The 16353-nt window shown below is 35.6% G+C and overlaps 1 protein-coding gene across 3 annotated transcripts; it reads left to right on the top strand.

Moving 5' to 3' along the window:
• Positions 1-5006: 5006 nt before the first annotated feature.
• Positions 5007-16293, top strand: bscl2 (BSCL2 lipid droplet biogenesis associated, seipin). Of its 3 annotated transcripts, NM_001423731.2 has the most exon segments (12): positions 5007-5230; positions 6918-7486; positions 7643-7724; positions 8974-9117; positions 11043-11177; positions 11331-11428; positions 12313-12454; positions 12769-12850; positions 12937-13014; positions 13121-13186; positions 15158-15982; positions 16031-16293. In NM_001423731.2, coding segments are annotated over 10 exon segments (1218 nt in total). In that variant the 5' UTR covers positions 5007-5230; positions 6918-7277; the 3' UTR covers positions 15340-15982; positions 16031-16293.
• The last annotated feature ends 60 nt before the right edge of the window (positions 16294-16353 follow it).

The raw sequence follows: 16353 nt of genomic DNA, 5'->3' as shown, positions 1-16353 counted from the left end.
ATTTATTTATTTATTTATTAAAATATCTTTTCTAAACAAAAGAAATCTTAGCCTCTAGTGCTTATTCTTTAGTTATTGCTGCTTTTTTGTTAAATACTATTCCTTATTAAGTGCTACTTATTCATTAGATACTGGTAATTAATAGACACTAGTACAGTTCTTATTAATTAGATACTTTCTGTAATTTTAATAGTGGCTTTCCTGCTGAACATTCCAGCTTAAACTAGCCTAGGATGGTTGGCTGGTTTTAGCTGGTCGACCAGTATAGTTTTAGAGAGGTTTTGGCCACTTCCAGGCTGGTTTCCAGCCATTTGCAGCTTGGATTTAGCTGGACAGGCTGGGATATGACCAGCTAAAACCAGTTTGACCAGCCTAGCCAGGCTTGGAGCCCAGTCAAAACCAGCTAAGCCCAGCTTAAGCCAGGATGGTCAAGCTGGTTTTAGATGGTTTTAGCTGGTTACTTTCCAGTCTGACCAGCTAAGACCAGGCTGGAAATGGCTGAAAACGGCTGAAAACCAGCCTGAAAGTGGCCAAAACCCCTCTGAAACCAGGCTGGTCGACCAGCTAAAACCAGCCAACCATCTTAGGCTGGTTTAAGCTGAGTTTTTTTTTTAGCAGGTTTACTAGTTGCTATAAACTTCTAACTAATTGTTTTGGTAGTGCTCGTCTATTTTATTGACACTTATACTTGAATTGATACCTTATTTATTAGGTACTAGCACTTATTTATTAGAATCTTTTGTAATTATTACTATTAACAGGTCTTATGACTAATCTGAACGAAGAGTTCAGTTAAAAGTTTTACTTGTAAAACAAACAAACAAAAATCTTAGTAACATTTTAAATAGAAAGCTAGTGTCTATTAAATGTGTATTATCTTGAATTTGTATTTGTGTCTATTTAAAGTTTCTTTGAAATCAAAATGAAAGTTTTCATCTTAGAAATTAAATTTAATATCTTTAGGTTTTCAGCACAATTTATCATTTTTAACGTAACCTCGCACTTCAGTTTCTCACCAAATCTTCTGATTATTCATGTCAAAGGAAATTTAAACTGCCTGAAAGCTTGCAAATATAAGACAATAATAATAGATAGTAGCCAAACTGTGCTGATCTGAACTCCTCATCAGCCATACTGTGCACAGCATCTCTAGACAAGTGAGTACTGCTATATAAGGATACAGATAGTGTAAATATAATTTCCTTCAGAGTGTATGAAAACTGCTTTCATAAAATGCACATTTCAAAGACCTCAAAGCACTCATTCATTAATTTTAATTTTGGCTTAGTCCCTTTGTTAATCTGGGGACGCCACAGCGGAATGAACCGCCAACTTATCTAGCATATCTTTTACGCAGCGGATGCCCTTCTAGCTGCAACCAAACTCTGTGAAACATCCATACACACTCATTCACACACATATGGACAACTTTAGCTTACCCAATTCACCTATAGTGCATGTCTTTGGACTGTGGGGGAAACTGGAGCACCAGGAGGAGACCCACACCAACACGGGAGAACACTCAAACTCCACACAGAAATGCCAACTGACCCAGCCGAGGCTCGAACCAGCAACCCTCTTGCTGTGAAGTGATTCTGCTACCCACTGCCACAATTAATAGCAAAGATTATCTAAATAATGAGCAGTGATTATAGTTTTTTATAGTTGTCCATCAAAGTGTCAGTGTCACCAAAATGAAAAGTCCTGACACCATTGTTTATAAACAAGATAGTCAAATGGCTTTGTCATGTTTTCATTATGACAGTTCCCCATGTACATTTTTTCCAAAGGAAAAAAAGTCTGATTTTGGTGACACGTCCTGAAAATGCTTAAGACAGCACTATATACTATTTGCACAGCCATTTGAAAGCTACATTAAAGTTAGACATCACTGCATTACAGTTTTTCTCAGTCGCTTTGGTGCGTTTCTCACAACACTAGTGCATTTCTGCTCAACAGTTAATGCATTTCTCAAAACAATTAGTACAAACTACAAAATCTAGTTGATAACCTGCAAAAGCGCAACACATGCTCAAAATAGATAGTTCATTTCTCAAAATCAATTAATCATGTAAATGAAAGTGTCAGTGTCATCAAAATGAAAAGTCCTGACACCATTGTTTATGAACAAGATTTGCTTTGGCTATAGACTATTTGCACAGCCATCTGAAAACTCAATTAAGTTCGACGTCACTGCATTTAGTGAGGTATCTGAGTACAAGACACTGAATATGTATGTTTCACATTTTTACTGCATTTGCTTTTTGCAATTCTAATTTATTCACAGCATTGTTAAAAGAATAAATACACTCTTATTTATAACAAACATAAACTCCCTTTGGGTAGAGCACAACTGTGCACAACTGTAAACAATATTGCAGTACATATTTCAACTGAACCTACAACATACACAGGTCTGTAAATCATTCATCAAATTGTTCAATTTTAAAGACATTTTCAGAAAAAAAAAGATTTATTTTTTTTAAATAAAGTTTTCTTGACAGATTTTGACAAGTAGTTTGACATTTTTGTATGTAATGACTATGTAATGAGTAGTGAAATGAGAACTATTAGTTTTATATGGAATGACTATTCAGCATTTACAAGTTTAGTTTAGTAGCAATTTTTACTGGCATGACATAAGCAAATGATAATGTTATAAATAGCAAAGAGTTGTATGAAAGCAGTTGATGCATGTCCAAAAGCATTCACAATTTGTTGGAAGGAATGAGAAACTGCTACTATGATGTGCACAAATGACTAATTGTTTTGAGAAATGCATGACCTGTTGTGCTAATGTAAACAGTGTTTTGAGAAATGCACCAAAGCCACTGAGAAAATCCGTAATAAGTATCTTTCAGTGATCTTAAGAAGTTACTAGTAACATAGAATAAGCACAAGGTAATGCAAGTACTAGTAGAAAATATACCAGTATCTAAACAATAAGCACTAGTAGCATAAAATAGATACAAGTACAGTTTAGATGAAATGTAAAAACGGCTTGCCATGCACACCTTTACATCTTTCCAGCTCCCTCTGCATCCATTCTCATGTTACATTCACATTGTTGCAAATCTGCCCCCTAGTTTCCTCCTAAGAAATGAAAAGGCTGCTGTCTGAAACATTCAGTGGGAGAGAAAGAATGAAGAGAGACTGATTCCTAATGGTGGACAGCAATATTACAGTTTTTCTCAGTCGCTTTGGTACATTTCTTAGATCAGAATTAAAACTACATGTTCAATCTTCACATCAATGTTTCTCATTCCTTTGAACAAGTTGCAAATGCTTTGGTACAGCCATGCAAATGATTATGTGCAATTCTCTGATGATATCTACATGATCAATTGCTTATGTCATGTTGATTAAAATGTACTATAAAGGTCTCTGTTGTCATACTATTTTGTCAAAGTGAATTTTTCTATACATTTCCATTAAACTTGTTTTTTTAAATCTGTCCTGAATTGGTAAATTGATCCCAGATGAGCCTTGACTTGAGAATGTTCTATATATGTTCAAGCTTCTACTTATGTTTTATTTTTGTCTTGCTGTCTTTTCCTTTCTGTATCACAATGACATGACCTGTCAACAGATTACAGTACTAACAGCAAATATTTGTTTACATCAGAACACCCCTCCAGAGTGCACTGCTATCAGGGCTGGCCCTGTACATTTGGGGGCCCTATAAGCAGAATTATTTTGGGGCCCTTCTGTCCTCTAAATCAGGGGTGCCCAAACTTTTTGTTATGAAGGGCCAGAAAACTATTTTGATTGAGGGTGGTGGGCTGAAATATACCAAACTCTATTACATTAAAGTTGCTATTGATTTCCTAATTTATTTAATATTTAGAAATTAGGGCAGCGCGGTGGCGCAGTAGGTAGTACTCTCGCCTCACAGCAAAAAGGTCACTGATTCGACCCTCGGCTGGGTCAGTTGGCATTTCTGTGTGGTGTTTGCATGTTTTCTGTTGGTGCCGGTTTCCCCCACGAGCCCAAAGACATACGCTATAGGTGAATTTGGTAGGCTAAATTGTCCATAGTGTATGTGTGTGATTGGAAGTGTATGGGTGTTTTCCATGAATGGAGTTACACTAGTCAAGCTACACTTGTTTTTGCCTTGATTTGCATGCCAATTTGTTCTGCATTGTCCCCTATCCACTGAGTGACAGCATTTATATTTCTAAAAATCAGATTCATTTACAGTTATATTATATTATACAGTTATATTCAATTATAGTTTCAAACTTTCGTTTACTACAGTTTAAAATAGAAACCATGGTAACTGTAATGTGTTAACTGTATGTCTGGCTGTTGTAATGTTTTGGTTTGTTTTTCAGCAGAGTTGTTGAGCAAAGAAGGACTATTGAAGACAACCGCAGGTTGTATTCATGAGCGCGCACATTATATTGTTTTCGTGCTGTTTTCTGAAAGTTTATTCTGTTTAGATAAGTTTGCAGGTCAAACAAAATAAACTATACTCTTAAAACACCTGTCTCGTGTTTTATTTGTCCTCTTCAGCAGCACACTGTCATATAATAAGTCTGTTGAATGCATTTGAATGCAACATGGTTTGACTATAAAGTAGTCTAACAAATAAATAGTTGTTATAAATGTACCTTCATTCGTCAACATTTGGTGTAGGTAATAAAAAGTTAATCAAAAATGTTCTAAGACATAATGGTAATGTTATGGTTGTTCAATAACGGTATTTATTATTATTCTGTATGTTTAAAACCAGCAGATTATACTATATATTTATTGTGTCTGTTATTTAAGAATCTGCCTAATAAAAATGTCCTAAGACAAGAATGGGTTTTGTTTTGGTTTTATGTCAAACTACTGTAGGTTTTAGGTTGACTACAGCAGGTTTACTGTAATCATTGGAATGAATTACAGTACTGCATTGCCTCCACTGACAAGCAAACGCATCAAACAGTCTGTATTTTGTACCTCTTCTGTTGCCGTACTCGTGTTTCTGTCCCACAGGAAGGGGCGCCACTGAGTTCAGCAGTTGGTTGTTTTTCTCTGATCTCTAAATAGTCAATTGCGGCAATTCGCTATGGTTTTGGACTTAATTTGATGTGGAGATCGATCATTCCGCCATGAAGTGCATAAATTATGCGTCACTCGAGCTCATTATAGGGAAAGGAAGACAGGGCAGGAGTTGTTCATCAGTTTGTCCTGAAGCGAAATGTTTTTTATCTGACCATGGCGCATTTTCTGACTGAAGAGGGTGAGTTTGCGGGTTGTTTACAGTTGATGTACTGATATTAGCGTAAGATAACTGAAGAAAGTATGACAAGGAGGCAATTGAATACATGTGCAGAAAAACTGAAACGTTATGCTAAAGACATGCTGTAATGACATTATCTTTGAGTAACTTAGAAACATTAGTATCTATCTTTATTCTTCATCTATCTTTATTGGTTTGTTTTAGTTCGAGTCAGTTTCTATTTATTCAAAGCGTAAAATATATTAAGAATCACAGATGTTACATATGTATACACTCACCGGTCACTTTATTAGGTACACCTTACAAGTACCGTGTTGGACCCACTTTTGCCTTCAGTGCTGCCTTAATCCTTGATGGCATAGATTCAACAAGGTACTGGACATATTCCTTTTTGATTTTGGTCCATATTGACATTATAGCATCACACAGTTGCTACAGTTGCTGCAGATTTGTCGGCTGCAAATCCTTGATGCGAATCTCCACAACCACATCCCAAAGGTGCTCTATTGGATTGAGATCTTTATGACTTGGTGTGTTATTCTGCTGGAAGTAGACATCAGAAGATGGATACACTGTGGTCATGAAGGGATGGACATAACGTTAGTCAGAAACAATACTCGGGTAGGTTGTGACTTTGACATGATGCTCACTTGGTACTAATGGGCCCAAAGTGTGCCAAGAAAATATCCCCCACACCATTATACCACCACGACCACCAGCAGCCTGAACTGTTGATACTAAGCAGGATGGGTCAATACTTTTAAATAGATGCCAAATTCTGACCCTACCATCCTAATGTCAGAGCAGAAATTGAGACTCTTCAAACCAGGCAACGTTTTTCCATTTTTCTGTTGTCCACTTTTGGTGAGCCTATGCGAATTGTAGTCTCAGTTTCCTGTTCTTAGCTGACAATAGTGGCACCTGTTGTAGTTGTCTGCTGCTGTAGCCCATCCGCCTCAATATTTGATATGTTGTGCTTTCAGAGATGCTTTCCTGCATATCTCGGTTATAACAAGTGGAGTTACTGTTGCCTTTCTATCAGCTCGAACCAGTCTGGCCATTCTCCTCTGACCTCTGGCATCAACAAGGCATTTGCGCCCACAGAACTGCCTCTCACTGGATATTTTTTCCGGATCATTCTCTGTAAACCTCAGAGATCGTTGTGCATGAAAATTCCAGCAGATCAACAGTTTCTGAAATACTCAGACCAGCCCGTCTTGTTCAGTTAATTAAATCACCTTTCTTTCCCATTTTGATGCTCGGTTTGAACTGTAGCAGATTGTCTTGAACATGTCTACATGGCTAAATGCATTAAGTTGCTGCCATGTGGTTGGCTGATTACAAATTTGCGTTTATGAGCAGTTGGACAGTTGTACCTAATAAATTGGCCAGTGAGTGTATTATGACTGTAATATTTCTAATAACATCTGTCAAAAGAAAATGTCAAAATAAGTTACACAGGATGCAGTAAAATGACTATAAACAAAACATTCACAGCTTTGAAGCTTGAAATGTCATATGACCAAGCCAGTAGTCTTTTGTTTTATTATTAATTTTGGATAAGTTGTCATGTCATTATCCTAAAAATATGTGATCATTAAAATTTGTTGTATGTTTAATTATGATTACATTTAATACGATTTCAATCTAACGTATTTAATCCTGTATTTCTTTTGTTCCTTTTTAGTGTACTCCATGACTTCATCCACAATTACAGAAGAACACTGCAGGGGCTGCTCATATAAGAAACGAGCACATCATGTCTTCAGCCAAAGAGCGAGATCTAAAGACGATTAGACCTCAGTTTGACTTTTTGAATGCACATTCTCTCTAGCTGACCAGTATTTTCACACAATTAATTCTCACAACAGATACCGAGCATAAATAGATGCAGTGATGCAGACTGTACACGTTATTGAATAGCGTGTAAGAGGTTTGAATGAGTGAAGAGGAACAAACCCCATTGTTTGCAGTGGAAGGGCAGACTGGCAGACGCCCTGAACCAAGACGACTTGCTCCTGTATGGGACGGTGAAGGACTGCCAACCATGGGCGCAGCAATGGGACCATTATTGCTTTGGCTTCAGGACGTGGCTGCGGTGACCCTGCTAAGAGCTCGCAGGACGCTTTTAAGAGCCGCCATCCTGCTGTGTGTCCTTGTGCTTCTCCTCTGGGTCTCCATCTTCTTATATGGGAGCTTTTATTACTCCTACATGCCCAGCGTCAGCTTCTCCACACCGGTGCACTACTATTACAGGTACAGACACATCATCACATTCCTGACCCGTTTTGATAATGGTCTGCTTGCGCACGACTGAGTTTTTCATTAGTTTGGTCCAGTGAACAAATACTGTTGGAGGAATTACTGGTGTTCGTGTTGCATTGTGGGTCATTCATGTTTCACCCCTAACAGGACAGATTGTGAGGCTTCGGATGCCGTTCTCTGTTCTTTCCCGATGGCTAATGTTTCGCTCTTGAAGAACGGAAGAGACCAGGTACATCACAGTCCTGCCATTAATCTGTATTTACAATGAAGAAACAATGCTTAAAAATGCTTTGAGGGATATACCCGGCATTAGTTTTTGCATGATGTTTACGCCAAAATGTTTTCACCATTTATTTGGTTCTAAACCTTTTTATTATTATTGATTTTTTTTTTTTTACCACAAAAGAAGATATTTTAAAGAAAGATCAAAAACTTTAACCATTGAGCTCTATAATGTTAGTTTTTTTTTTCTACCATGGAGGTCAATGTAAAGAGTGTGTAAATGATGACAGAATTTAAATTTTTGTGTGAACTATCCCTTTAAAGATGCATGTACATTTTAACAGTTTTGTGTGGAATGATGGTTGCATTTGACCAGTTCTCACTAATTGCTTATTAGCAGAATATTACTATAATTGTATAATAATATTTCTGATTAAGGCCTTTTTCCACATGATGATATTTCAAATAAATCAGCACATTACTAACTATTAATAAGGAGCAAATTAAATGTTAATTTTAGGCAAAAGTTTTATTTATTTATTTATTTATTTGTTTTTCTATTTGGCAGGGACAGTGTACATTAATTAGCATTGCGGCATATGCACCAGAATTAGCCAGAAGACTATTTTCATCCTTTGTCCCTAGACAGATGTTAAAATTGTCAACCTAAAAAGCAATACAAAAATTATTCAATCAATCAAGCATAGTTAAGAAACACTAAAATAGACATAGTTATGTAGATCTTAATGAAATGTATATGTACGAAATAAACTAAAAACACCAACATTATCTAATAGAGATAAGAAAAGTTGAAACATATTAAAACAACAAATTATTTAGATGGCAGGCGCACGTGGTAATAGTTTGTTAATAGTGTAGTTAATAGTTTGGTAAAGTTGTAGTTAATAGTTTGTTAATATTGTGAATTGGCCTAAATAATTAAAAAGGATGATTTACACAAAAATAATAAAATAATTTATTTACAGGCATTATCAAATCAGATTTTTATTTTTTCTATTGGTTAAATAAAAACCAATTAAATTAAAAAAATTATTTTATTGTATTATTTTTTCTAATGATTTCCACATTCTTCAAAATATCTTCTTTTGTGTTCAAGATATATAAGAACCATTAGAGTGTGAATTAATGATAAATCGTTTTTTTTTTATTTTAGTGTACTATTCGTTTAATAAATGTTGGTTTGTTATGACATTGATTTATTTTATTTTTTTTGGTCATATTTTTAATTGTGATAGGTGATGATGTCTGGTCAGGCCTACAGGATCTCTCTGGAACTGGAAATGCCTGAATCTCCTGTTAACGAACAGCTTGGCATGTTCATGGTCAAAATGTCTTGCTATTCCAATGATGGGACAGTTGTTCACTCAGTGGCCCGCTCCGTGAGTAAAGACAGCTGTCATTAAATTGTAATTTTTAATATATATATATATATATATATATATATATATATATATATATATATATATATATATATATATATATATATATATATATATATATATAATCCTGTCAGTCATCTTTTAGAATGGGTGTCAAACTCAATTCCTGGAGGGCCGAAGCCCTGTACAGTTTAGTTCCAATCCTGCTCCAACACACTTACCTGTAGGTTTCAAACACGCCTGAAGGACTTGAATTAGTTTGACCAGGTGTGTTTAATTAGGGTTGGAACTAAACTGTGCAGATCTGCGGCCCTTATGGAACTGAGTTTGACACCTGTGTTTTAGAACATAAGTCATTTGATTTAAGGATCACTGTGCAGCTTCAAAATACAAATACAAATGAATAAGTATCTAAATATCCTTTATCAGCCAGCATACAGGACTTCAAAGTTGTCCATGCCATGGTGATTGTTAGTACCTTACTCATGACCATACTAGAATGTTTGGGCCCTATCATACACCCGGCGCAATGTGGCGCAAGGCATGACGCAATACTTGTTTAGTAGTTTCAGCTTGGCGCAAGAGTTGTTTTGAGGCGTTGCGCTACACTCTTTAACTAGCAAATGCATTAGCGCTCATATGTGCGCCCATAGGCGTTCTGGTCTAAAAAGGAAGGCGTTCTGAGGCGCGCTGCTGGTGCGTTGCTATTTTGAGAAACTATAATAGATTTTTCATTAGACCAAAACAAACCTGGTCTAAACTCCAGCGCAGAGTTGCATCTCGCTTACACACTGCTTAATACACACAAGATGTAGAGCAATATGCAAATATCTTCACATATGAAAACATTTAAATATTAAGGATATATATAGGATATAATAAGAATATATATATATATATATATATATATATATATATATATATATATATAGGATATAAATATAAAGGATTAAAATATTACAAAACATTATTTTCTAGCCTACATAAATATGAAAAGCCACTGCTTTTATGTCCTCTTCATCTCGGGAGGATTTTTCAGTTCATTCATAACAATTTGCTTTTGTATAATGTTATTATTATTAGCCGTACTATTTATTATATCCATATTTATATTTGTTTTATTAAAAACAAGCTTAGATTTGCCCACCTGCAGGTTTTGAAACAAATATTTGCGCTTAACAAACAAAATTAATTATTTATAGGCTAATTGATGTCTGTGTGTAAAGGTTTCCCTATCCACGAGAGCGAAAGTAAAAGTAGAGCATTTATCTCTCACTCTCGCGCGGTTGATGCTCTGTTAAACTGTTTTCTGTTAAAAAAAAAACTGTTAACTGTTTGCTTGTGAAATGCTCAGTTTTTCCACCTACACTTACTTTATGTCAAGTAAATACCAAATGTGCTTATGGCACGCCGCAAGGCTCTTAAAGGGAATGGGAGATGAGACTCTGATTGGTTTATTCTCAAAACACACCTATAACTCATTAAGAAAATAAACTCAACCCTTTTAGACCATGCGCCACGGCGCAAAGTGGATTTTCCCATCCTTAAATTAGCAAATATGGATTCTGACACGCCCTGAATGCGTTTGTGCCCTGCGCTTTCCGTTTTGCACATGGACCGTTGAAATAGAGTCCTTTATTTTTAGACATTTGCAAATAAATTTATTGGGTTGCAAATAACTTCCCTATTGGGAAATGCACATGTAAAACTAGCAATATTTTATTGATCCGTTTATTGTGAAATATATAATTATTACGAGGATATTAGCTTTTCAAATGTTTCCATAAAATATCAAGGAGCACACAAACAAACACACAAAACTGAGAGGCAAATCAGCACATAAGAAACAATCTTTTATGTTCTAATGATTGCCAGTAAATGCCTGTTAACTCATAATTACTCAGTCCTTGTTTCTTCCCCATCAGACGATGCTGCACTACCGCTCTAATCTCCTGCAGACCCTCAGCACACTGTTGTTCTCTCCACTCTTGCTGTCCGGCGTGTCTGAGCAGAAACAGCTCGTTGAGGTCGAGCTTTTCCCAGATCTCAAACTAGACATTGTGAGTTTGTCAATTATGAATAAAAGGGACAGAATTGTTATTGAGCATTTACATAAGACTGATGGGAATGATCATTTTAAGAGCAAATATCTATGTACTGTAAAAACTATATATTGATGTATAGAAGACTGTATATTGATCTGTCTTTTACAGTATCATCCTGCCGTTGGGGCTGTGATCGAGATTCAGTCTCGCAGGGTTCAGATTTATTCTGCCCAGCTGAGGATTCATGCCTACTTTACTGGCGTTAGGTAATTGTCATTGTTTCATTTAATCAGTTTATTTACCATATTTTACAAGATAAAAGTCCCAGTTTTTGCTTCTTGTAAATTAATTAATGCTTGCAATTAATTTCAAGCAAGCAAAATAAGCAAAAAGAGAGACATGTTTGTATTTGTATTATGCAATTTCCAACACACCGTTTGTTTAAAGATTTGTGCTATTATTCATTGTCTGATATTTCACTCACTAGCAAAAACATCTCTTGAAAGTCCAAAAGGGATTTGTGTGACTGTGTTGTGAAATGCAGTTAGAATGATGCCATAATTCTGCAAAATTATCCTTTATGTTAGAAGATATTTGTTATGTCACACAAGCAAAGTAGTTTTCCCCCCAAAGATCAGTGTAAATGTACTCACAAATTACATTTAAAAACAAAATCACAAAAAACAAAGAGTAAATGAGATGAGCAGATGCAGGCGCAATGAAATTATGCAGCACCTAAAAATAGTCCCCAGCAGCAAAAAAGCCCTACATTTAGAACTAGTTAGAATCTGTGTAATATCATTGCGCCTGCTGCAGTCATAGTACAGCTAGTCATATCGAACTAGAAAGGTGCAACTTTTCATTTTTTTTCGGTGTCTTAGTACACAATGTAACTACAAAAGAATCAAGCTTCAAAAAAGAAAATTATCGAAACTGTTTTATTTTTTTGAGTGTGATGCTAACGATCTAATCCAATTTAATAATTTATGCTAAGCTAAGCTAAAAGTGTTTCCGCCAGACCTGGCTGAATGGATTCAAAAATGGTAAAACTCAACTATTATCTCTAGGGGAGTTGCAAAATTAACCTGTTTTCAAAAAGGGGGATGCGTTGAATTAAGACAATCATGTGACGCTCTTCCCTTTACAACAGATTCCTCCTGTATAACTTCCCGGTGATGTCTGCCATTGTTGGAGTGGCGAGTAACTTCACATTCCTCAGTGTGATTGTGCTCTTCAGTTACCTGCAGTTCATCTGGGGAGGCCTCTATCCACCCGAGCAGGTCCGAGTGAAGGTAAGATCAGCAATCACTCAACTTCATTCTCTCTCATTTTGTCCAGATGTGAGACACGGGTGAGTGGGCTGGACAAACCACCTGTAGAAACACACACACTCTCTCTCTCTCTCTCTCTCTCTCTCTCTCTCAAAAAAACCTCCCCCTCTTTACTCCAAATTCTAAACACAAACAAATGACTTTGTTTAACCAGCAGTTGTGTGTATTGCCTCTTCTTGTTAAGTCGCTGAATTCCTCCTCAATTGTAAGTTGCTTTGGACAAACGCGTCGACTAAATTAGTAAATCAAATGTCGATGTCTGTTTACACTCACAGGTGATGATAGGAGACTCGACACGTCTTCAGCAGAGACGAGAAGAAGCACGTAAACGCATGCACTCGTCTGCCAGCACTCCTGGTAAAACACCTTACTCACAACCACACACATGACTGCATTAACCAGACCAACCAGTCACTAATGCACAATGTCTGACTGTTCCCCAGTTATGACGTATGGAAGAGATGGAAGTGAACTACTCTCAGATCCGCTTCAGCATCCCAAACAAACCGTTCGAAACAAAGGTACAGGAGAATGCCTGAGACAAATAGAAATGTGATGATTCTTTGTGACTTGTATCCACAGTAACGGAGAGATCATTTCACTGTAGAATCATGTTTGTTTGTGCAGGTGATTTGGACACTCCTAGTGTGATTGGGACGGAAGACCTGAATAACCAACAAGAGGATGAAACTGGTAAAAATATTACATAAAACGTAAATCTCATCACAAATGTAATTTTTTAAAAAATTTGTACAACAGTTAAGCAAGCAAAAAGTAAATGAGATGAGAAGATGCTGGTGCTTTTATTATATTTAGTTATTATTATTACTTAATAATTACTTTAATACTTTTATTGCTTTAACATTATTACTTCAATGTTATTATTTTAATATCACTACTGAAGAAGTCGCTTAGGGTGTGTGTTCACACTCTGCAGGTTTGGTTCAATAAAAGAAACTGGTTTTATTCTTCCATTAGTGTAGTTTATAATTATTATGAAATTTGAACCTTGATGCACACTAACAAGAAGTCAGACATCCCTAATGACATACAGTTGAAGTCAGAATTATTAACCCCTCTTTGATTGATTGATTGATTTATTTCATTTTATTTATTTTTTTATATTTCCCAAATGATGTTTACCAGAGCAAGGAAATCTTCACAGTTTGTCTGATAATATTTTTTCTTCTGGAGAAAGTCTTTTTTGTTTTATTTCAGCTAGAATGACAGCAGTTTTTAATTTTTTAAGACCATTTTAAGGTCAAAATTATTAGCCCCTTCAGGCTTTATTTCTTTTCGATAGTCTACAGAACAAGCCATCGTTATACAATAACTTGCCTAATTACCCTAACCTGCGTAGTTAACCTAATTAACCTAGTTAAGCCTTTAAATGTCACTTTAAGCTGTATAGAAGTGTCTTTCAAAAAAAAATATCTAGAAAAATATTGTTTACTGTCATCAAGGCAAAGATAAAATAAATCAGTTTTATTTTTATTAAATAACTGTTTTATTAAAACTGTTGTTTAGAAATGGGTTGAAAATCATCTCTCCCTTAAACAGAAATTGGGGAAAAAAATAAACAGGGGCTTAATAATAATTCATAATAATAAGTTTGGTCTCAAACTCAAATCCCTGGAGGGCCACAGTTCTGCACAGTTTAGCTCCAACTGACACCTGCTTAATAGTCTCTAGTGGTCTTGAACACCTTGATTATTTGGAACAGCTGTGTTTGATTAGGGTTGGAGCAAAACTAAGCATAGCTGTGACCCTCCAGGAATCCAGTTTGAGACCTTTGCTTTATAGTATCTTTTGTGTTCAACAAAGAAAGGAAGTTCTAAAAGGCCTGGAACACATGGATGCTGTGTAATTGATGGCAGGTTCACATATTGGGTGAACTATTTATTTTGTGTTGTCACTTATGTACACTGGAAGCTTCTGTAGCCAAAACTAATTTCTTTGTGTGTGTGAAGCACACTTGGCAATAAAACTGATTCTGAACTATCCCTTGGATATATTTCAATATGTAATTTATTTCTATGATGTGAAAAATGTATTTTCAGCATCATTACTTCAGTGTTTAATGTCACTCATGATCATTTGCTGCTCAGGAACCATTTATTATTGCAATCAGTGTTGAATTTTTCCCAATGCTTCTAAATCAGCTTAAATAAAAGTATCAATTTAATTTACAAAACAAACAGAAGATGATCAGTGGTTCAAATCATTTGTGACTTATCACATGTTTTGCATAATGAGTATGAGATGTTACCTTCAGGGGAAAAGGTTTAGAGTACCTTACTGTAGATTAAATAGATATCTCTTTAGAAAACTCTTTTTATCTGTTGAGCATTAAGCTATTAAATAGTGATGGCTTAGACTGAGAGTATTTCTCTTTTGTTTTTTTATGTGTATACAGTGTATAGAGGTGGATATGTAACTTTTTTTTGGGATGGGGCCATAGGGTTGTAGATTTATTTATTTATATACTCATCTGTTTTTATGTACGTTTTGTACATGTTTTTCTGTGTATGTGATGACTGCAGCTTGAGGGCAAGAGCCCAAGACAAATTTTCCTAACTAGGACAATAAAGTATTACCTTACCTTACCTTATCTTACCTTATCTCATCTTACCTTGGTTGGTGTTTCCTCCATCACCTCAACAGACGATGCTCCTGTTTTTCTGGATGCTCCTCGTGGTGCAGAGAGCAGTTTGACTGAGGAGGATGCAGATGGTAAGCAGAGGATGGCAGGAGAGAGGAATGACACTCAAGAAGAAGAAACAGCCCAGCCACAGTCATCAGACACCAGCCTTAGGCAAAGGCCTGGACCCTGGATGAGGCTCTGAGCTACAGCCACATGACGTCTGTTACACTCACTCACAGCTCACACCTTTGACACATTCCTTTTGCAATGCACTGAGAATTACCATAAGAATATTTCTGATGCATTTGGAAACCAGTTTACCTCATCAAGCTGATCGAGAGCATTTCCTGTTTTGCTGCATTTGTTTTTTAGTTTAATACTTCCTACAGGTCTCATCCTGACATGCTTTAATGTGCCATTACTGAGCAGTGTGGTTCTGTTACAATATGAGCTCTGCATGTAGGGTGTAATCACATTATTAGCATTAACATTTTATTCAAAATTCTCAGCAGTCTTCTTTACTGAGAAGTTTGGCATACATTTTTACATATCTAAGCAGTTCTTGGGAATGGTAAATAGTTTATTTTACTTCATTTTAAGTTGTTTTTAATGTTGGAAATGTTGAAAACCTTATTTTAAGAGGATTGTTACTTATGAAAATTAAGTTGTGGACTATGATATATAATTTATTAGGGAATAATAATGTTACATATTGTGTAAAAATAACATTATAAGTATTTTAAATACATATAAGTTTATTATATTATGTATTAATATTGTTTAATGTCTGAGACGTAAGATGATGATGATAATATATTGTTATAAAATAGCACACTAATTGTTATTTTGTATAATAATTATTAGTATTAGAAGTGGTGTTGTTATTATTACAATACTATTACTATAAAAATAATATTGCAATACTAAAAGAAATACTAAAACTACTATAAAAAGAAGGCATATGGTGCTTAACCGGTAATGTTTTGTTACAGATTTATGCATATATTTTCTCTTTCACCAAAGAGTTGCTGTTATTTGTGTTTTACTTTTATTCCATAGCACTTCTGATCATATCGGAAGCTTATTGTGTTCATGTTTTGTTACGCTTTTTGTGTTTATTTAATAAAATCATATATGATGTAAATGAAAAACAAAAGTCGTTCGTCGTCGCTCATTGCTGTTGTGCACCAGATGGCGGTAGTGACGTGATGAGCGA

This window comes from Danio rerio, chromosome 21, assembly GCF_052040795.2.
Source record: "Danio rerio strain M-AB ecotype USA chromosome 21, GRCz13ab, whole genome shotgun sequence".
In the NCBI taxonomy this organism is placed as follows: Eukaryota; Metazoa; Chordata; class Actinopteri; order Cypriniformes; family Danionidae; genus Danio; species Danio rerio.
The sequence above is the reverse complement of the archived record's forward strand: the minus strand, read 5'-3'. Positions and strand labels throughout refer to the sequence as shown.